This window comes from Canis lupus, chromosome 16, assembly GCF_048164855.1.
Source record: "Canis lupus baileyi chromosome 16, mCanLup2.hap1, whole genome shotgun sequence".
Lineage (NCBI taxonomy): Eukaryota > Metazoa > Chordata > Mammalia > Carnivora > Canidae > Canis > Canis lupus.
This window is the reverse complement of record NC_132853.1, coordinates 49,073,708-49,096,487: the sequence shown is the minus strand read 5'-3', so window position 1 is coordinate 49,096,487 and position 22,780 is coordinate 49,073,708. Positions and strand designations below refer to the sequence as shown.

The 22,780-nt window shown below is 43.5% G+C and overlaps 1 protein-coding gene across 2 annotated transcripts in view; it reads left to right on the top strand.

Annotated features, from left to right (window-relative positions):
* DCAF7 (DDB1 and CUL4 associated factor 7) overlaps positions 1-22,320 on the top strand; it is a 30,504-nt gene extending 8,184 nt beyond the window's left edge. The window contains exons 2-8 of one of the 2 annotated variants that reach the window (XR_012009177.1): positions 9,223-9,381; positions 10,117-10,228; positions 10,569-10,687; positions 13,307-13,516; positions 15,103-15,220; positions 17,460-17,697; positions 22,257-22,320. Coding sequence is in view for 1 of the 2 variants with exons in the window: in XM_072781212.1 (XP_072637313.1) it covers positions 9,223-9,381; positions 10,117-10,228; positions 10,569-10,687; positions 13,307-13,516; positions 15,103-15,220; positions 17,460-17,632 (891 nt within the window). In the remaining variant the exon portion in view is untranslated. Of the gene's footprint in view, positions 1-9,222; positions 9,382-10,116; positions 10,229-10,568; positions 10,688-13,306; positions 13,517-15,102; positions 15,221-17,459; positions 17,911-22,256 lie in introns of those variants that run through there. The other variant, XM_072781212.1, reaches the window with a different exon arrangement.
* Positions 22,321-22,780: the final 460 nt, after the last annotated feature.

Below are 22,780 nucleotides of genomic sequence, written 5' to 3'. Positions count from 1 at the left end.
TAGAGCCTACTTAAAAAATAAATTTAAGAATTAATTGATTAAAAATAATAAAAATTTAAAAGAGAAGTAATTGATTAATTAAAGCAGGTATTGCTGCATTAAAATGAATAAATAAATACAATATGCATACCTTCTAATACAGCAGTCTCATTCTTGGGTTTGGCCTTCAGAAATAAAGATAGCAGTATATAAGCACACACGTATGGGGCATGTTAAGTAGTGGCAAAAAAGGGAAACAACATGCATGATTAGGAGAGTTGTTGACCAACATAGTATGGTACATTTATTCCACGAAATATGTATGCATCAGTTAAAGAATGAGTTGGATCTCTGTATTTACCTGAGGGATGTCCTCATTTTGTTAAATTAATGAAAAGATTATAGCACTGGATATAGTATAGTATTTTTTTTTTTTTTGGATATAGTATAGTATTAATGAAAAGATTATAGCACTGCAACTTGTAAGTCTTTTTTTTTTTAAGATTTTATTTATTTATTCATTCATGAAAGACACATACACACACACACACAGAGGCAGAGACACAGGCAGAGGGAGAAGCAGGCTCCATGCACGGAGCCCGATGTGGGACTCGATCCCGGGACTCCAGGATCACACCCTGAGCCGAAGGGAGGCGCTAAACCGCTGAGCCACCCAGGGATCCCCAGAGTATTCCATTTTTCTAAAAGTTGAGAGAAAACCCTATACTTGTGTGTATATATGTTTGAGCATAAAGAAGCAATATACAGTAAATAATTGTGATGTTGTGCCCAAGATTGCAAATCCGAGAAACCACCACGGAGCCGACACCGATGCAAGCACACGAGGGTTTATTAGCAAGCTCGTATACGCGACACAGCGGAGCAGGGACTTGGACCCCGAAGTGGGTTACAGCTGGGTTTTTTATGGGCTGGTCTAGGGGATTTTCAGAAGGGGTGGAGGAATTGGAGGAATTTCTCAAGTTCTGTTTACATTCTGATATGGGGCTTTCAAGGGCATTGAGCTCTGTTCTCATTCTAACATGGGACTTTCTGCCACTGGCTTGGGCTCTGTTCTCACTCTGATATGGGATTCCCTACCGAGGACATTCTGCAGTTTTTCCAGTAAAGTTCAGCTCTTATTCACAGGGGCCTAAGATGGCTGTACTTGTGCTAATGCTAAACTTGAGGTGGAATGGCCTTAATTTTTCTCAGTCTCCACAGTGATATATTGGGTATGGGATGAGGGGAAGTTATTCACTTTTTTGTGTACCTATACTTTGGTCTTATACAATGGTCATACATTTTATAATTCTTCAACAATCTACAAAAGTTAATTTATTTTTTATTTTTTAAAAAATACTTAATTATTCATGAGAGACACAGAGAGAGAGAGGCACAGACACAGGCAGAGGAAGAAACAGGCTCCATGCAGGGAGCCCTATGTGGGACTCAATCCCGGGACCCCAGGATCACGCCCTGGGCTGAAGGCGGCACCAAACCGCTGAGCCACTCAGGCTGCCCTACAGAAGTTAATTTAAAGAATAAGATAAACCCAATTAAAAGATCATGAAAAATTAATTTAAAAAGGTCATTTAGTTGGAACTTGTAAGTCTGAGCAAGAAAATATAGAAGATGTATGGTGTTAAGGGTAGAATTTTGGTGTCTAAATTCTACCAGTCACCACCTTTCCCCTTGGGAGCTTCTTATCAAGGAACTTATATACCAGTAGTAATAATAGCCAAAGGAGAAGTCTAGCCCCACTCTGCTAATGGCTGAACAGGCACCTCCAGTATGATGCTACTCCCTGGTAAACTAAGTTGGAGAAATGCAGATTAGCCTTAAAACTTAAGTGAGACTTTCTGCTTTTCCACGTCTGATTTATGGGCAGATGCAACCTGACCTCACCTCCTCAGGGGAACGTGGAGAGAAACTGGAGCAAAGGATGACCAGACCCATGATGAGTAGCTGGTTTGCCTCTCCATCTAGGAGCAGGCTGGGCAAGAGCAGGTGCAGTTGTGCCTGCCTAACAGCAGTCAGGCCCTCTAGTAGGACATGTACACATGCCTGGCTCATGCTTTGGTCAGTTTAACAGTTGGAGCTCATTAGGGGTGGGGATGCAAGAGCAGAACTCCTCACCCTCAGTATTTCTTCCCATGGGGGACAGGGACAGAAACTCCCTTTCCTGTGGACATAAGTGGACATATGGAGTAGGAGGGAGGGTGCAAAGATTGAGAGTGCTACTAATGGTTTTTTAAGACTATAGTCAAAAGCCTAGGTGAAGCATAGTTTTAAGGCAAAACAAAGTGCCAAACTTCAGGAGAATATCTGAATAATTAAATTCCTAAGGATTTTTTTTTTTTTTTTGGAGAATTGAAAATGTCAAAAATCTATTCTCAAAAAAGCACCACTCTCAGAGTTTTATGGACAAATTTATCAAAGGCATAGTAATCATCTATAAGAGTTCCTATGAATCAAGAAAAAGATACAACTCAGTAAACTGGGCAAATGTTTTAGGTCGGTGTTTTTATAGCATAATAGTGAAGAGCTTGGGCTGTGAGACAGGATTATCTATATTTAAAAGGCAGCTTCAGGGCAGCCCCGGTGGCTTAGTGGTTTAGCGCCACCTTCAGCCCAGGGCGTGATCCTGGAGACTGGGGATCGAGTCTCACGTCAGGCTCCCTGCATGGAGCCTGCTTCTCCCTCTGCCTGTCTCTCTCTCTCTCTCTCACAAATAAAATCTTTAAAAAAAAAAAAAAAAAAGATTTAAAAGACACCTTCAGGGGCACCTGGGTGGCTCAGTCAGTTTGATGTCTGACTTGATTTTGGCTCAGGTTGTGGTCTCAAGGTCATGAAATTGAGCCCTGAGCCTGAGAGTGTTTCCTTCTGCCCCTCCCCCAGCGTGCACATGCACTCTCTCTGTCTCATAAATAAATAAATAAATAAATATTAAAAATCTTTAAAAGACAGCTTCATGATTGTTGGCAGGATACTTACCATCTCTTTTACTTAGTATCTTAGGAAAATGGAAAGAAGAATAGTACCTACGTCGTGAAGATGGTGAGAAGATTAAATGAGGTAGTGCTTGCAGTAAGCACTGTGCTTGTACTTGGCCCACCATAAGCACATAGATGATTAACAATTGTTACTGTTAATCAGAAGTAGATACAAAAAAAAAAAAAAGAAGTAGAAATAGTAAACAAATATGCTCAGCATCAAGAGTAAAATGGTGAAATACTGTTTTTATCCATCAGATTAGCAAAAATGTAAAAGATTATTTTCAGTGTTTTAAAAGTTATGGAGAAATTGGCACTCTTGTATACTGTTTAGGAAGTATACATGGAAGCAACTTCAAATCTCTTGGATCAAATCTATAAACTTTTTAATGCTTAACACTCATTATCTCATAGTTTCTGTGGTACTAACATTTAAAATATAATGCAATAATTATACCTCTAGCAATCTATTCAATAAAGCATTTGCACATGTGCACGAAGTATAATAGCAAAACAATGGGCTATAATCACAATGACTGAATGGTTAATAAGTTATGATGTGCTTAACATGGCCTGCTACAGAAGAATGAGGTAGACATGAGAAGACCTTCCAAGATAAGTTAAGAGCAAGTTGCAGAATACATTATATGGTCCAAGCTTCTTTATGTTTTTTAAAACACCCCACCATGTACGTATACATACAAATGCACCAAAGACCATTGGGAAAGCTACACAGCAAACTGGTTTGAGAGTAAGTTGAACTGGGGGGTGGAGTTAATGGGAGACTACCACTTCACTCTCTATTATGTGAATATTCACAGAAAACTTCCATTTTCTTTCATCATCTCATTTTAAACATGTATTTGTTTATTTTATTTTATTTTTTAAAGATTTTATTCATGAGAGATAGAGAGGCAGAGACACAGGCAGAGGGAGAAGCAGGCTCCATGCAGGGACTCCGGGACTCGATCCTGGGACTCCAGGATGTAGTCATCACGCCCTGAGCCAAAGGCAGACACTCAACCGCTGAGGACCCAGACATCCCTTAAACATATATTTGAACAAAAAACAGTAACAGTGAGAGCCAGTTGTTATTCCTCTCAATAGTTAGAGAAAAGAGCTGAAGTCCGGTTAAGGATAAAACAGGTCTGTGCAAACTTGTGAAGTCTTTGGGAAGATCAGGAAAGATGAAATCCCAGCCATTACCTACTTCTTTCCTGGGTTAGGTATTGTTGTGCAGAGGTGGTCAGACCTTGCTAAATCAGTCATCCAGGGAGGTTAAGAATATAGATAGATTCCTGGGCCCTACAAGACACTTGTTGAGTCAGAATCTTGGGCTAGAGCTAGGGACTCCAGGAATGTGTAGAGCACTCCAGGTAAATCTAAGGGGCCAGATTTGGAGACCACTGCTGTTTGCAGTACAAGCAGAAGTAAGACCAGCCTGTTTTTAAGGCATTTACTGGGTGAAATAGCGGAAGACAATAATGTAGGTACTTCCATTTGGCAGTATGGGGTTAGTCACCAAATGGTATAGATCAGTACTGAAAGATCACACTGTACCAGGGAGACTATAGATGGTTTATGAAGGAGGTGAGACATAGTAGTAATATTAAAAGCTCATACACTGAGTATGACACTAGCCTAAGCAGTATACATGCAAAGGGTGTTTACATACAAAGAGTGTCACAAAGAACTCTGAGGTAGGTACTGTGAATGTCTTCACTTTACAGATTGGAAAACCAGTTTAGCAAAGTTAAGTAACATGTCCAAGGTTCTACAACTAGCACATAGTAAGTAAGGAGCTCTGGATTCCTGAAATTGGGTGGGATTTAGGTTGACAAAAGGAGGTAGGGTTTTACAAGCATAGAGGGCAGTGTAAGGAAAGGAACCTGAAAATATAAGCAGCAGTGACTAGATAAATAAGAGTGGAAGTAAGATAGGCTAGGGCCAGGTAATAAAAGAGCCTTGCATGTCTCATTAAGAGGATATTAGGGGGGGAAAAAGGATATTAGGGGCAAATGCTCACAGGATCTGATATTTCAAGGTTGGGGGAATCTGATGACTTGAAAGGTAGCTTTTAGAAGAGTATGTAGTGTTTTCTCTAGTTTAAGCCCACAGCGTTACCTGTGTGATTAGGGAGATTTTTGTTTCTTGAGCTTGCTGCCCTATCCTCAGAACTTAGTGCCTGGCACCTAGTAGCCACTCATTAAAATTCATTGAATAGGTACATAAATGAAGTATCTGGTTCAAAATCTGTATGCGAGGCTTATTCTTTATTCTACCCAATGAGCCCCAAAATTTAACCTCTCATGTTTTCTCCTCCCTTCCCCACCACGGTTGATGCGAATTTTCCCTGTTCCATCTAGAATCTTCCTTCTTTATTATTTTCTGTAAAGGTCCGTATTTTAAATTCTCAAAGAACTGTTCATTCAGCCAAAATCCCTCTAATGGCCATCCCTGGTTGTCCCCTGCCATTCTTACTACCTGTCACCATAGGCCCTTAACCTTTTCCAGTTTTCCTGTGGGTCTCTGGGTTGAGCCCCTTGCCTGGCAGACAGTCCTGCCCAGCATTATCAGGACTCATATCTTACCTCCAAGGCCTCATAGTCCTACTACCACCTTCTCAGACACATTCATAGGGGAAAGCCCACCTAGGTCCTCAGTTTGCTTTCAGGGTTCTGCAGCCTGCCCAGGCACACCTTCCCAGCACCATCTGCACTGCTGTCTCAGATGGTTCCTCTCATTTTCTTGCTGCTCCTAGCTGGGTCATTTAGTTTGCTGCCTTAGTACATTGATTTGTTCTTTCTCTCTCATCTCTTGAGGTGGCTTCTCTTTCTTCTTTGCATCCCCAGAGCCTTTACACATACCTTTGGAGACTGCTCAGATCCTATCTCCACTTCTCACTTGCCCCCTTTGAATTATTGCTCTTTCTTCTAAACTTTTACCAATTAACTGTGTTATAAATAAGCAGCCTATCATGTATTATCTGTGATACCACTTTCATTGCTGTCTTAGGGTAGTGTTACTGACTTATATTTTTTGATTTTTGAAAGCCTGTAGATGTTCCATAAAAATGAATATTTAGATTTAGTCATCATCAGGTTTTTATTTTTTTAATTTTTTTATGATAGTCACACAGAGAGAGAGAGAGAGAGAGAGGCAGAGACATAGGCAGAGGGAGAAGCAGGCTCCATGCACCGGGAGCCGGATGTGGGACTCGATCCCGGGTCTCCAGGATCGCACCCTGGGCCAAAGGCAGGCACTAAACCGCTGCGCCACCCAGGGTTCCCTATCATCAGGTTTTTAAAAGGCATGGATAGGTCTATAAATACACGTAGAAAAATCCTTAGGAATCTGCCAAAAAAGCTACTAAAACCAACAACTAATTTAGCAGAGTTACAGGATTTAAGAGTAATGTGCAAAAGTCAGTTCTATATAGTGGCAATAAACAATTGGAAATGGGATTTTTTAAATAATTTCATTTCTAATAGGATAAAAACACTTAGGAATAAAGTTAATGAAAAAAATGCAGGGCTGGTACATTGAAAACTTCAAAACACTGCTGAGAGAAATTAAAGAAAGCCTACATAAGTGAAGAAAAATGCTATTTATAGGCTGGATGACTCATTACTGTTAAGAGAGCAGTTTTTCCAGACTGATTTATAGATGCAACACAATTCCAAGCCAAAGCTTAGCAGGCTTTTTGTAGAATTTAATAAGTGGCTTCTAAAACTTACACAGAAAAGCAAATATATGGAATAGCTAAACCATTCTGAAAACAACAAAATTGAAGAACTCACACCATCTGATTTCAGGACTTCACTGGAAAGCTGCTATAATCAAGACAATGTGGTGCTGGTAAATGGATAGGCATGTAGATCAGTCGGACAGAATAGAGTCCAGAAATAGATGTGCAAATAGACGGTCAATTGATTTTCAGCAAAGTGGCCAAAGTAATTAAAAGGAGAAAGGATAGTTTTCATCACATGATGCTGGGACAGTCAGATATTCGTATGGAAAAAAAAGCGAACTTTGATTCATACTTGGCATCATATAAAACAATTAACTTGAAATGGATCATAGGCCTAAATATAAAGCCTAAAACTCTAAAACATACATACATTTATTTATTTATTTATTTATTTATTTATTTATTTATGACTTTTAGAAGAAAACATAAAAAATGTGTGACCTGCAGTGGGTCAAAGATTTCCTAGCAAGGACACAAAACCATGAGTTAGAAAAGAAACAATAAACTGACATGATCAAAATTTATAATTTCTGTTCTTCAGGGCGCCTGGCTAACTTGGTCTGTAGAGCATGTGACTCAATCTCGAGGTTATGAATTCGAGTCCCACAGGGTGTAGAAGTTACGTAAATAAAACTTCTAAAAATAAAATTTCTGTTCTTCAAAAAACGCTGAAAAAAAAAGAAAAAAAAATGGTCTATAGCCATAGACCATTAAAAGATACTTGTAAAACACATAACGAGGGGGGCTTATATCCAGAATATGTAAAGAACTCTAAAAACTTAAGAAATAAGAAAACAGCCTGGTAAAGAATGAAGTGAAACTATTCTGTAGGATATTGTAATGGTGGACACATGTCATAATCTATAGATTGTACAACACAAAGAGTAAACTTTATTTATTTTTTTAAGATTTTATTTATTTATTCATGAGAGACAGAGAGAGAGAGAGAGGCAGAGACACAGGCAGAGACAGAAGCAGGCTCCATGCAGGGAGCCCAATGTGGGATTTGATCCCGGGTCTCCAGGATCGCGCCCTGGGCCAAAGGCAGGCGCCAAACCGCTGCGCCACCCAGGGATCCCTGTTTGTTTTTTAATCAAGTTAAATGTATATTTACTAGATGACGCAGCAATTCTACTCTTAGTTGTCTACCCAAGAGAAATAAAAGCTTATCCAAGAAAAATGTATGCAAAAATATTCATAGCAATATTTATAATGATCCCAAACTAGAAATAATCTAAAAGTTCATCAACTGGTAAATAAATGGGTACCCAAATTATAGTATTTCCACATAATGCAATGTTTTCAATGATGAAAAAGAAAACACTACTGATAAATCCAGTAACAAGATGATTCCTAGGAGCATTGTATGAAAAATAGCCAGTCACAAGACTCATTGCTATATGATTCCATCTGTATTGTATTACAGAAAGGGCCAAACTGTAGATTAGTGGTTGCTTGGGGCTAGAGGTAAGGGATTAACTGCACAGGAGCCCAAGAGAACTTTTTAGGGTAATAGAAATGTTCTATATCTTAATTATCATGAGGGGTTTCCCAACTATATGCCTCTATGAATGTATACATTCTAAATCACTAAACTGTACATTTAAAGTGAGTTTTATTGCATGCAACTGTACCTAAATAAAACTTTAAAAAAAAAAAAGGGAGGCAAGAAGATAATGGTATCTGAGATTGAAGTCAACTAACAGTAGAAGGAATTCTGCTTTCTGCTGTGTGGTTTGTCCTTAACCACTTGTTATGGATCTTTACCAAAGATTCTCCATTCCATCTTCCAGTTGGTGGAAGTTCATAAACAACTGTATACTGAGTGGCATTTCACATTGAGTCAGATTGACTTTGACAGAAAAGAATGGAAGTTAATATTGGTCTAAACTGGCTAAGAAAAAGAGGCTGGAAACCAGGGAACTTTGCCATCAGTAGCAACTGCTTTTTTGTGCCAGTTGCAGTGCTTTGGGTTGTTTTTTGGAGGGGGTGGGGGTAGAGGAATGGGTGGAAGGAGAGGAAGAGAGAATCTTAAGCAGGCTCCACGCCCAGCACAGAGCCCAGCACAGGGCTCAATCTCACAACCCTAAGATCATGAGCCGAAATCTAGAGTCAGACACTTAACCAACTGAGCCACCTAGACAATCCAGTGATTTGGTTTCTTGAATGCTCATTTGATGCATGTTTTTTTTTTTTTTTTTTTTTTTTTTAAGATTTTATCTATTTATTAATGAGGGAGAGAGAGAGGCAGACACACAGGCAGAGGGAGAAGCAGGCTCCATGCAGGGAGCCCGACGCGGGACTCGATCCTGGATCTCCAGGCTCAGGCCCTGGGCTGGAGGTGGCGCTAAATCGCTGACCCACCTGGGCTGCCCCATTTGATGCATGTTTATGTGTAAGCACGTTACTAGTGTTGGGAGGTAGAGGGAAAGATATGATGTATTTGATGCTGCTCCAGAAAAACAAATGTTTATGTGGCTCAATTTGATTGTGTTAAAGGTTCAGCTTGTTGGTTTAGATGAAGAGAGTTCGGAGTTTATTTGCCGAAACACCTTTGATCATCCGTACCCCACTACAAAGCTCATGTGGATCCCTGATACAAAAGGCGTCTATCCAGACCTACTGGCAACAAGTGGTGACTATCTCCGTGTGTGGAGGGTAAGCAGTTGCTCGGTTAGCACTGGGCTTTCTCCCTTGCAGTTGTTTTTAAGCAGTGTGGAGTCAACAGAGAACAGACTGGGGTTGGAAGCTGTGAGTGTCATTGTAGCCCCAGGAGAAACAAATGGTAGCGGATCTAGAATGGCCTCATTTGGCTCAGCAGATTTCCTAGTAAATCTAGCCAAGATTCCTTGAAGTCCTGCTACAGTCAGGCTACAGTCAGCCCTGGAAACTTGAGGCTCAATTAACCTGATAAAATGAAGAGAATCTTCTGGGTGTGGGGTGGGAGGGGAGGATGCTTGGGGCTTCTTACTTTGTCCATAGCCAAGATATTTTGAGTAAATTTAAAAAACAAAATACTGGGCCACTGATTCTAGTAAAGTATGTGAGTGGATTGTGGAGCCTCATCTCCTCTCTTAGTTGAGCTCGTCAGAGTATTTCTTCTAGCCTGGAGGTATAGTGCCCAGCAGGGTGGGTACAGAGGTTCTGTGTTGGACAAGGTAAGAAGACCTCTCCTCTAGGAAAATCTGGCAGTGAAAATTTGGAAAACAAAACTGGACAGAGGAGAAAGCGTGGATAGAAGTAGCATTCAAGGAGTTCCTCTGGATTTTATTGCTCTATGATAAAAATGTTTTTCACCCATGTCTTTTCTTTAGTAACATTGCGTAAACAGAGCTTTTAAAGGTTTTCTGTGAAGATAAGACTGGCTGATTTTTAAAAATTATTGTTCTTCAGGTTGGTGAGACAGAAACCCGGCTGGAATGTTTGCTAAACAACAACAAGAACTCAGATTTCTGTGCTCCTCTAACCTCCTTTGATTGGAATGAGGTGGATCCTTATCTGTTAGGTAAGGGATGGGTATTCCAGCTTGAAGAAGCAAAGATACATTTCCTCATATAGAACACTGGGCCTGAGGTACACGCATCAGCCCAGAATGGGCCAGAGGGAAAGTGGCTAAATATAGAATGTGGTCATTAATTCCTCATAGGGAGCTGAGCTTCCCACGTGTGTGTATCTGGTCTCTCCAGTAAGCAGAGTCTAAAGGTCCTGGGATAGGAATTGAATACTTGACCCTTGTTGGCTGGCAAGTGTCTGTGGCATGTCGTCTCCTGGGCTACACAGAGCAGTAGACACATGGAGGGAAACCTCACACCTGTCAGCCACTGACTTGCACTGGTTGTTTCCAGGTACCTCCAGCATTGATACGACTTGTACCATCTGGGGGCTGGAGACAGGGCAGGTGTTGGGGCGAGTGAATCTTGTGTCTGGTCATGTGAAGACCCAACTGATCGCGCATGACAAGGAGGTAATGATGCTGTTCCTTTCCTGCTTTCCTTAGCTGTTTTCTTTGTCTTCAGGTCAAGGTCAGACCACCTTCAGGTCAAGGTCAGACCAGTCTCACTATTTTGCAAAGTACGTGGAAAGTCATAATATAATGCCGATGTCTGGTTGCTGAAATTGAAAGTAGTGATGTGTCCAAATAGCAAAAAACAAACCTATTTTTAACTATAGTGGGTTTTTGGTTTTGTTTTTTTGGCTGACATAAACAACTTAATTTATATCTATAGTTTTCATGTCAGAGATTGCTGTTTTATAATAATGAACTCTCTAATTGGATCTGATGTGATTAAAAAATAACGTCTTGAAATATATTTACTTTTTTGGGGGGAGGGGAGAGTGGAGGGAAACCAGAAAGAGGGAAAATTTCTTGGCAGTAAAAAAGAATCACCATTTTTTCTCCTAACTTGTTTTATGAAATTCTAGTATGTTTCTTAATATTTTTTTACAGTCTGGAATGGAATATGGTTTATTTTCATGGTAATGTTTCTCCTGAGTTTATTGGAAAAGCTGAGGAGAACTATTTGTGATTGTGTTTTCATCAAAGCATTCTTCAGAGGAGAGATTTTGGAAACTGTTCATAAATTTTTTCCTCCCGGAGCTGTGGCATGCTCCTTGTACTCTGATTTCCTGTGGGTAGTGTTTCCTTTTCTTTTCTCCCTTTCCCTGCACAGTGAGGAATATTAGTGCAGATAAAAAGAATGCCTTGACCTTAGGTCAGACACTTGAGGTTGTCCTCAGAATGGGAAGATGGTGACCAGGTTATTGCTCTTAGCGTGGGGTTGGTTGGTCTTTGGCTTTCTGTGAATCCTAAGGGTAAGCTTTGTTACAAGACTGTTGGACTTGGCTGCTACTAGGCCAAGGAGCAAAGGAAGAGTGTCCTATAGAGAGGACCAGTAAGGAACTTCTGGAAATCCTCTGGACATCAAATGGAACGGGTTGCTACATTTTGGTTATGTGATAACTTAGTCTCCTCTTCTCTGTCAGGGGCCAACCCAGAAGACTAGAGCTACTCTGAATATTTAAACTTGGGATTTAACCTAGGGCATTGCTTACACAGATGATGGTGAAGCTGGGAAGCCACACTGGCAACGGTGAGGTAATGTGGAGAATAGGAGCATCAGGAAACTGCTACTGCCTGTAGACCAGGGGGGCAAAGGAAGGAAACAGGGCTCCTGGAGCCCAGCGCTGGATCTCCCTGGCCAAAGCTAAAACCAGGGAGGGAACACAGCCATTGCCAGAGACACTTGAGGGAACAGAGAGAGGAGATGAGAAATCCCTTTAGCTTCTCCTTAGGACAAGGGCCAGGGATGGATCTTAACAGCAAATGGGCCCTGGGCCGGCACCTCGAATTGAAGAAACAAACCTGGGAGGGTGGCTCTTAGAGAAACAGAGACACCTCTTAGACCTTTGCTCTTCCTCAGTCCACCTCTCTCTGCCAAAGTGGAGACTTGTTTGGGGGCTCTTGCTGCCTGCACAGGGCTTGGCGTGGAGGAGGGTAGTGTATATCCAGGAGTTGTCACCTTCCCTTGGTTTAGGAGGAAATGCTTTTGAACCACTCCTAATCCCTACCATAGGAAGAGAAACATAATTTCATAGTCAGCCAGAGAAAAAGGAATTTATGAGGTTGAATAGAAATTAGTGCTCCTTGACAATGTCCCTTAGCAGGCAGAACTTCAAGAAGGCTAGAACGATGGTATTGAGTGAAGTGAGTGAAGCCACTCCTATCTCACCAGAAAGCAGCTGTTACTATCCTTGACCCCGGGAGATCCTTGGCTTTGGTTTTTCCGTTTTTCTCTTTCTCCACTCTGGTCTGGCTTTGTCTGATTCTCTTCATCCCTTTCTTTCTCTGAAGCTCTCTGCCTGTGTTGTCTCATAGATATTAGTGGTGTGGAATGTTTGCAGCAAGTAATAAATGCAAAAAACAATGATTCAAAACCTAAATTGATTCACTTATGAATACAGACCAACTAGGTGAAGAAATAGAACATGTCCTAGGGACAAGAGAGTGATACTAAACCTCTTTGTGAAGACAGGAACATCTGAGTCTCCCATGATTCAAAACTGCTATTGCTTCTTTCTTGAAAACGAGTCTCAGGTCTGGGTTTCACAGCAGAACCAGCTTGACTGCTATTAAGTGGCCACAGGAGGACTGCTCCCGCCTCTCAAATTAGTGGCCTTAACTTGGTCACGGATCTGTCTCTGATCACTCACAAATGAAAGCCACAAAGGCCCAGGAAATGAATGTCTCAATTCTATAGTGTTGCAGAAGATACCCACTGGCTGACAGCATGCAGAATACTTGCTCTGACTTGTGCCCTGCTACTCAGCAGGATATATGCTCTTTGTCTTATCACAAGGGTTGGAGGCAAAAGGCTCAGAAAGCAGGAATGCAGGAAGAAGCCATCTCGTTTGTATAGCAAAATGATCTTCGTCCTTTGGAAAGTCACTGATGTTAGAGCTCTTAGGCGCCAGGACTCACAGATACTGTGAGGGGGTTTAGGTGGACTAGGGATAGTAGAGTTCCCTGCTCCAGGAAAGGAAGGTCACGGATCTGAACTGACAGAAGCTTCTTATTCACCAACAGGTCTATGATATTGCATTTAGTCGGGCTGGGGGTGGCAGGGACATGTTTGCCTCTGTGGGCGCTGATGGCTCGGTGCGGATGTTTGACCTCCGCCATCTAGAACACAGCACCATCATTTATGAAGACCCACAGCATCACCCACTGCTTCGCCTCTGCTGGAACAAGCAGGACCCTAACTACCTGGCCACTATGGCCATGGATGGAATGGAGGTGAGTACCCTGCTTCAGGCTGACATAGGCCTGGCCACCTAACTGTGGCATTACTTAGTATAGCTTAGTATAGAGTGGTTCTCCACTGGTGGCAGTTTTCTCTCTGGATTTTTGGAAATGTCTGGGGACATTGCCCTAATTTGTGGGCAGGGCGCAGTGCTACCGGTGTCTTGTGGGCAGATGCCAGGGGTACTGCTAAACATCCTGCAGTACATACAAGAATCATCCCTTCCCCACCCACCCCCCACCCCCCGCAAAGAATTATCAGACCTGGGGTGCCTAGGTGGCTCAGTCTGTTAAGCGTCTGTCTGCCTTTGGCTCAAGTCATGATCCCAGCCCCACATGGGGCTCCTTGTTCACTTGGGAGTCTGCTTCTCCTTCCCCCTGCTTGTGTGCTCTCTCTCTATCTCTCTCTATATCAAATAAATTAATAAAACCTTTAGAAAAGAATTATCAGACCCAAAATGTCAATAGTGCTAAGATTGAGAAAGCCTGATCTAAAACAAGGACTGTGTGTTAAGAACTTTTAATACTTGGAGCATTGGAGGTGGAGCCATGAAAATCAATGTCTAAAAAGTAAACCAAATCATTATGTGCTTACGGTGCTGAGTAAAGAAATAGGCAGTTTTCCCCTTCTCTAGTCTGGACAGGTTGTTCAACTTTAGCAAACAGACATAGAAATGACAACTCTTCATTGCCTGTTAACTTAATAGAAGCAGTGAAGTGTGGGTGGAGATGATGCAGTGATTAACTTTTGGTGAAGCTGGTACCTCAGACTTCTTACATTTCAGTTTCTACTTTGGGGGTTGTGGGGAGAGGCCTCTCACTCTGTCCAGCAAGCTCGCATGGAATCCATAGTACACGCACCCAATAGGACTTGGTGGATTATCCAAATTCATGTTACCTACTCCTGCTTCACTCCTTCCTTATCAGTCTGAAGGCCTTATGTTGCTTAACATATAGACTATATATATATTTTTAAAATTTTTATTTATTTATGATAGTCACACACAGAGAGAGAGAGAGAGAGAGAGAGAGAGGCAGAGACATAGGCAGAGGGAGAAGTAGGCTCCATGCACCGGGAGCCCGACGTGGGATTCGATCCCGGGTCTCCAGGATCGCGCCCTGGGCCAAAGGCAGGCGCTAAACCGCTGCGCCACCCAGGGATCCCACATATAGACTATAAACTGCCTGTTTTTGTTTTCTTTTTCCTCAATCCTAAGACTGCTTTTGGGACCAAGACCCTCTGCCTCTAATGGTCTTTATTTTTTTTTTTTAATTTTTATTTATTTATGATAGTCACAGAGAGAGAGAGAGAGAGAGAGAGAGAGGCAGAGACACAGGCAGAGGGAGAAGCAGGCTCCATGCACCGGGAGCCCGATGTGGGATTCGATCCCGGGTCTCCAGGATCGCGCCCTGGGCCAAAGGCAGGCGCCAAACCGCTGCGCCACCCAGGGATCCCTCTAATGGTCTTTAAATCCACAAATGAATATGTTATACTTTAGGATCTTTTTTTCTTGTAATGTCTCGTTTGTTTTCCTGTTATACCCTGAGGTTCCTGGGCCTTTTACTTGTTATTTCTGCAGGTAGTGATTCTGGATGTCCGAGTTCCCTGCACACCTGTTGCCAGGTTGAACAACCACCGAGCGTGTGTCAATGGCATTGCTTGGGCCCCGCACTCGTCCTGCCACATCTGTACTGCAGGTAATCATGGTGGCAGGGGTGGGGTGGGGGTGGGGAGGAGCCAGGGGGAGGACAGGGGTAGGAGATCTTCCTCTTGTCTCTTTAGAGCTATAATCGTTACTATTTACTAAGAGTGGTTTGAGAGATTTAACGAAGTAGCTCAGTTGAGAGCCTCCCTTCACCTGTGAAATTGAAGTAGTCCAAATTTCCAGATGATCTCATACCTCAGTGATTTCAGGGCTTTTGCCATATACTGTTGGCATCATGTATCAGTTAAAGGCTGTGCCTCCCTGAAATCTAGTTGGCACAGAGGACCCAGCTCCAGGACTGTGGAGGAGGGGGCAGTCACTCTTAGATGGAACAGAATCTTTGGGAATAGTCAAAGTTGACAGCCCCCTGGGGAGACTGGACATGGTGCAGTAGGCTCTGAGTTTGTTGAAGGCCCTGTGTGGCTTGATCAGTGCTGTGTGACTTGTCATCCCCACCTCACCATTTGAATACCAAAAAGAATACCCCTCAAAAATATGCTGGCTGTCAATGTGCTTGTATTCTAGGAATAATACAAATCTGTGATTAAACATTAAAATAATACTGAGGTATATAAAATAGGAAGGTGAAGGTCCTCTTCTCTCCTTCCTGTCCTATTTCCACCCCAGTCTCACTCTCCATAGGTATGTCTCCTTCAAGAACTTTCTATGTGGGCCTATGCCCACATATGCTCCCAGTACAAATGTCTGCCCCTTTATTTCACACAGACGGGATTCCGCTCTCACCCCAGAATATTCTCCTCATGTTTTCATTTTCACTGCCTCAGGTTTCTTTCTAACATACTTTTTCCCCTCCTCGCTAATCAGTAGCATCCTCATTTCCTTGTTCATGATGGAGCCAAAAGAGCAGAGTAGTTTGTTGGTTTTCTGCTATTTCATATTAATTTGAAAGGCATGAAACTTTTGTGTTTTGGACCCTCTGCTCACTCCTGTATGTCACTTAGGGCCTTCTGCCTTCCTCTGCACTTCAGGTTGTGGTCCGACCCCTTCATTATTGCCTCTTTTCCCACCAGGGGTATGGGTAGGGGAAGGTGGGAGGAGGAAGAAAGGATGGTATTAACCCCTGTCCGTGGAGAACAGTACCAGTGCCCTCACCAGAAGCCCATCTTCTGCTCCTGGTGGCTGCCTTTGCCTGGGTTGAGTCCCTGCAGATGAAGGAGCCGTGGCTGAGGAGTGGGCTTGGTTGAGTGTGTTACTGAGAAGGACTTCAGTGCTCTAGAGGCACTGAACGTTTCAAACAGCTCCACATAGCTCCTGACAGAAGTGGTCCCTCAGAAGGGCATCGTGTACCTCGCCCGGGTTACATGGCCGTGGCAGGAGGCTAGTGTTACCCACATGAGCCTGGCCTCTTATGCTCCTCAGCTCTCCTGTGTATCAGAGACGGGTTTTCACATCAGGATGGGCTGATGAGATCAGGGCATAATGTGGTATTGAAGGTCACTGCCTTTTTATTCTTCTTCCCTTAAATTAAGAACTTATTGTTCTGATTATATAAGTAAATGACAACCTTACAGAACTTACTAACTAGAAGAAAGTAAATATAACTTTGCCATTCTCATGGTACCACTGTGCTCATTTTGGTGTATTTTCTTCTAGTCCTTTTTCGTGTGTTTATGTATTTTTTTTAAGGCAATTACCTTCTTTCCAGTATTTCCCAGGCAAAGAAGGTAGCTTTTCTGAGGAAAATTGTTTTTAATAGCACATGTCCACTCGCACTTCATATCATCTGTGTAACACCTCACTGAAGTATAAAACTCCATAAAATGGGGTAAAATCCCATTAGGTTGAATCATCAGACAGGGATCTTTAATTGCTCAAGTAGTTTGAGTGGCTGCAAATGACATGTTTGGGGATCACTTTTATCCCATCGTCCTTTCCTGATACCTGCCCCAGGTGAGAGGCACCCATCTAGGTCCCTCCGTGGGCCTAGCTCTGTGGCAGTGCCTGGAGCTTTGGGACACCTCAGAGGCCTTGCTCTATGTCCTGGCTCTGCCATTCACTGGCTGCATGCATAGATAGCCCTGTGGCTTGGGGAAAGTGCCTTAACATTTCTGAGTCTCAGTTTCTTCATCTATAAAATGGGGACTTGAAATAAAACCTCCCTCAGCGGGATCTTGGGAACAAATGTTTTATAAGCTACAATCCCCCCACCCACCCTGAATTCCCCTCCTTGTCTGAGTTGTGACCTTGCTGTTGGCTTTCTCTGTCATTAGCGGATGATCACCAGGCTCTCATTTGGGACATCCAGCAAATGCCCCGGGCCATCGAGGACCCTATCCTGGCCTATACAGCTGAAGGAGAGATCAACAACGTGCAATGGGCATCGACTCAGCCCGACTGGATTGCCATCTGCTATAACAACTGCCTGGAGATACTCAGAGTGTAGCGTTGGCAGCGCCTTGCCCACGAGGCGGGGGCTTGTGTGTTTCCTGCCTCTGCCCCATCCCCAAAGTAAGAAGAAACGTGTTTCTGGTGGCCAGTATGTCTCTCATTGCTTTGCACCACTGTTACCAGAAGCTGCTCTAGGAGTTCCTGGTCAGTCATCCCATCACTGTCTGTGCCAGGCTCAGTGCTGTGTGGCACCTCCTCAGCCCAGGGCTGAGTTTTAAGATTTTCTCTCCTTTTCTCTTCTCCTTTGGTTCCTCCATTAAAATTTTATGTATATTTGTTTGTCAGCTGTTGTGTTAATAAGCATTGCAGGCACCGGCTATGTTTGTATTCATCTGCCCCAGATGTCTCTTACCTGTCTGCTGCCCAAGGCAGCAATCTTGTGTCCATGTCATGTCAGTACTTAAGTGGGAACAAATACCAATCTGGAGTTGTCTTTCTTCCTATTATCAATGTCTTTAACAAATTTCAACTTTGTATATTTTTTACCTATCAGGCTAATTTTTTTATGAAAAGAATTTTACTCTTCCTGGTTTCTTTGTTTGTCTCCTATTCCACCCCATTAGCACTTCCTCTCTGCCCTCAGTGCCTGGATCTAGCACTGGGCTCTCGACCCCATGAGCAGTTTGCCTTCTTGAATCACTGCCTGAGTGCAACATACCTGACCAGGAGTCCCAGACCGCCTTGGTGCTCTGAAGTGGGCCAGTCTTCTCACTTTTTCTCAGCCTGGCTCTTCTCAAGGGCATTCTGGGCTCCAAAACAGACACGTGAAGCCTCCGGTTCCTTCCTGAAGCACCTTTGTTCGACCCCACCAGGACCTACAGGGCATGTGTTAGAGTTGAGAGAGACAGCGTGCCTGACTTGGAGGGAATAGCTTCAGAAAAGCTGAGCTCAGAGTGTATTTCCAGTACATCATTTCCGAGTCTGTTTTTCCCTCTGGGTGTAATCCCCAGGCCATTTACTTTCATGTCTTGAATGATAGGCAAGCACAATCTGTACGCTGAACCTTAGTATCTCTGTTTGGTTAGTTTACTATGACTGATGGTTGACCGCTCTTTGAGTGAGAGAGTCCTGCTTGAGAGACTTGTAGTCTGTTTGTCTGATTCTGAACAAGATCTCCTTGAGAGTGTGGGGGACTGTCAGCTCCTGGAAGGAGTGGCCTGATGGGCTGCGATAATCCCAGGCCATCAAGTATATAGATAGCTAGCTATAGGGCCAGCCAATCATTGCACACCTGTCAACCACCTCCCCCCGGCCCCCATTATTAGGCTCTGAGCAGTATTGGACTTGCAGGCTGCAGTGTCTGTTTCCGTTACATGAATGAGTTTCACACAGGGGGCTTGTGTGTGATTCCAGTGATAGATGAGTCTTTGGGCTGGCAGGGTTTGGGACATGCTTAGAGTCTTGGGGGACTTTGGTCTGTCGCATTCTGCCATAGGGTTTTGAGCCCCTCTGGACTGTGCAGCTGTTAGGTAGGAGAATAGCAGACCTTGAGGCTGGTGGTTTTGTCCACTTGGGTTCTCATCTGCTCTTGAGAAACATAACAATTTTGTTCTCCTGGGCCCTTAAACTCTTGGCTGAGTCTCCTTTTCCAGAGCAGATGTATTTTTATCTGCAAAGTTACAGTTCTTTGCTTTACTACACAGGCACCTGTCCAAAGAAAAAGGCTCTCTTCTTAGTGTATTCTCCCTTCTACTTTTTCACTTTCTTATTCTGATTTTGAGGCTCTTTAGCTGGTCATCCACTTGAGGTTGACTTTCCTGCATTTACTACCACAGTTGCACTGTGTCGTTCAGCAGTGTAAAGTGAGCAGTTCTTGGTTAGAACCCTCCTCTGCTTGTAATTGTATTGGTGGTTTGAGGGTCCTTCTCTTAAGGGTGGCAAGTCTAAATTGATGGTTGGTCGCTCTAGGAGGCCATTAGGTTCTTCCCCTGGAAAGCAGTCTGAAATGGAGGTCAGAGTGGTAGGAGGGGCTGGTCCTGCTAGGGCAGGATTTAACTGCACTGAGTTCTTAGTTAAGATTCCTTTCCTGAGCTACACTTAAACATGGTCTGAATGGTGAGAAGATTTGTCAACTGGAACTGGAAAATAATCAGGGGGAATAAATAGTAGTAATTAGAATATATTTGCATAAAGTTGCTATTTACTATGGAACCAACAACTTTTGGTGTTTTTTTCTTTGCCCTATGGGCTCTCAGACCTCTCCACCCCTCCCTAGGATGAGGTGGTCCTCCTTCTGGGCATCTGCCTGCGGCCCGGTTGAGACTCCCCAGTCTCCTCGAGCAAACACACTTACAGCTGCTGAGATGCTGGTATTTTGAAGTCCCGGCTACCTTAGCCTCTGTTTATACCATAGGCCAGGTGGCCTCATGGTGGAGGAGGAGATTTCTATATTCTCAAGACTGAGAAAGCCTCCTAGCCAGACATCCTCTGAGAAGCAGAAATCTGTTGTAGTTTCAAAAGCAAGTATCTGTTTAATTTGTTTAGGTTTTCAAATTGACACCCAGAAAGAATGGGTGGGAGGCTCTGGATCTGCTCTCCCTGACTGTGAGAAGAGCAGTGGCCAGGACTCCCCTACAAAGGCCACGTGGCAGCAAGCCTGGGCTCTGGCTCTCCCAGTAGAGGTGGCCCTTCCTGCCCCCTGGACCAAAGCTGTCTTTGTTTTCCTTGTCTGCTTTGAGGGGAGGAAGAGGTACTGAAGAAATTCGGCTTCAGGTTCCACATCAGAGAACTGGTGAATGGGTACAAGTCCTTCAGGAGCTTGAGTATTTACAGCCAAAAGAGTTGGAACCCTCTCCTAGGAAGGAATGAAACTGCCTCTGGGCTTGAAGAGGGGAGATACTTGATAAATGGGTGAGAATTTATCAGAACTGGGATCAGCTCTCAAAGAGAACTGGTTAAGATCTGGTAGAAAACAGAAAAAAAAAAATAGACTCCTGCAAGGTTTTGATGAAAGTTTTGGCTGAAATTTTCAGAGATTTAGAATATAGGAGAAAGTCAATGGTTTCTTTAGATCAAGGGATAAAATATTAGAAGGCATGAAAGGTCTGGGGTGGCCCTGGAATGAGTCTGCGCCCTCAGCCTGTATCAGCTTTTTTGGACCATTCATCAGATATCTGTGACAGTGGGTAACCATGGGGACACAATGCCAGCTTGGGCAGAGGAGTCCCTTCCTGCAGCAGTGCACCCGTAGGTGATGTTTGGTGGCAACAGTCCGCAGGTTTTGGAAGCCCTGTGACCATTCCAGATCATGGCTCTTCTTGGTTGTAGGTTTGTACAGAGCAGAGGAAGCAAAGGTTTATAAACAATCCTGACAACTTTCCTCCCCTCCCTTTTCTTTTCTCTTTCTCTGGCCTTGCTACCATAGAATGTTCTCCCTGCTGCAGCTTGGGCCTCAAGTCTGAGGCGGTATGGACAGGTGGGAGCTGCAGGGTATACCACACATGTACAATCCTGCCACCTTCCCCAGTTTGAGAATATGGCAGCTTCTTTGCCTGGCTGGCTTGGAGTAAGGGAGACCATTCGAGTAGATGCCTCTCAGAGCAGATGCTTCCCTCTATTCTCTGCACTCCAGGATGAGGAAGGAAGGTCGTGCCCGGCACTTAGGTTGGGATTTCCCAGGGAGGAGAACTGAGCTGAGCTGAGCGTCACTGTGACCCTGGATGAGGTTCTCCATACTGCCTGGGCCATCTGCCCAGTGTCTCTATTGCAGAGAGTTGCCTGCCTCTCCCACTTGCACCCTCCTCTTCTCCCACCGTTGTCATTGCTGCTGGCTCTCAAAGTCAAAGATGTGACTACACAGTACAGGCCCGGTCCTTTCAGGCTACTTTGTGGATATTATTTTTTAGGTATGGAAACATGCAGGTGCCTTCTCAAAGAGGCTTGGGCTGGTGTGTCAAACCAGAAACAAATAAGCTAGTGAAAGTAAGAACTCAAGAAGAAAGGTGTTGGCAGTCTGTGTAACAGACACCTAACAAGGACCCACCTTGTGGACAACTCAGTGGAGATGGACTTGAGGTGTCTGCTATTAAGAGAAATGCTCTCACCTGGGGTTGGTTGTGGTAATCCAGTGTGCAACAAAACTTGTTGAGCTAAGGTTTTGACTTGCTTGAGTTGAGTATGAATCATTTGCTTTGGTTCCTGTGTATTTTATGACCCTGTTGGTGACTTTCCCCCCATCTCCTCCCGAGTGTGAACTTGTAGCATGATTGTACAAACCTCTGTGTAGAAAATGGAGATTTCTTGTTCTCCGAGATGTTAAGCTCTAGCCAATCAATTCTGTCCTCTTTAGCCTAGTTCGTCTGAACTTAATTTCTTGTTATATATTTAAGCTTTTCCTCTACACTCTAGGCTTTGTGACCTCCCATGGTCAGGTGGAGAGGAAGCTGCCCCCTTGCAGAACTGTACTATCACCATTTTTCTTTTTAAAAATTATTATCACAGGACTGATTGTACACAGGGCTTGTAATAAAATGTTAACACTGTGCTGTGAAACCACAATGGTAAATCTCCATTGAAGGCTACTTCAAAAGGCACCTGAAAGTGGAGTGTTACATCTATGACTTTATTTCTTGCTTCCTGAGTATATTAAACCTAATTTTCACCCTTTCATTCTGTTTCAGCCTCCTGTATAAGAAGTACCGTATTTTCTGCCCATCATACTTTGTAATAAAACTTGAACATGTATAGATTGACTGAATTTCTTCTTGTGATGAATTCAGTTCTCCCCATTCTGCCACTGTGCTTATGTTCCGGAGACACTGGCTGGGGAATTAGAGTCTGCCCTAGCCCATCACACTATACTGATAGCCTGAGTCACCTCTATCAGTTAAACACAGAGCACCTACTTTATGCCAGGGGCCATGACCCTCAACTTGCTTGCAGGCCACATAAACAATTCCTGGCCATGTTGTACAATACGGGTGTGTTTAGTCTTACTGGTTGCCCTGAGGAGGTGGTGATCCCCTATGCCTGGGTAGGAGCCAGGGGAGGTCAGAGAAAACTTCACAAGACAAGGGATGTTTGAACTGAGTTTTGAAGGCTGATTAAGAGTTCTCTAGAAATAGGGAAAGATACTTAGAGGGAACATCCATGTACAACTCTGTAGAGGCCAGAAAGAATAGGACCACATTCAGAGAATTATAAG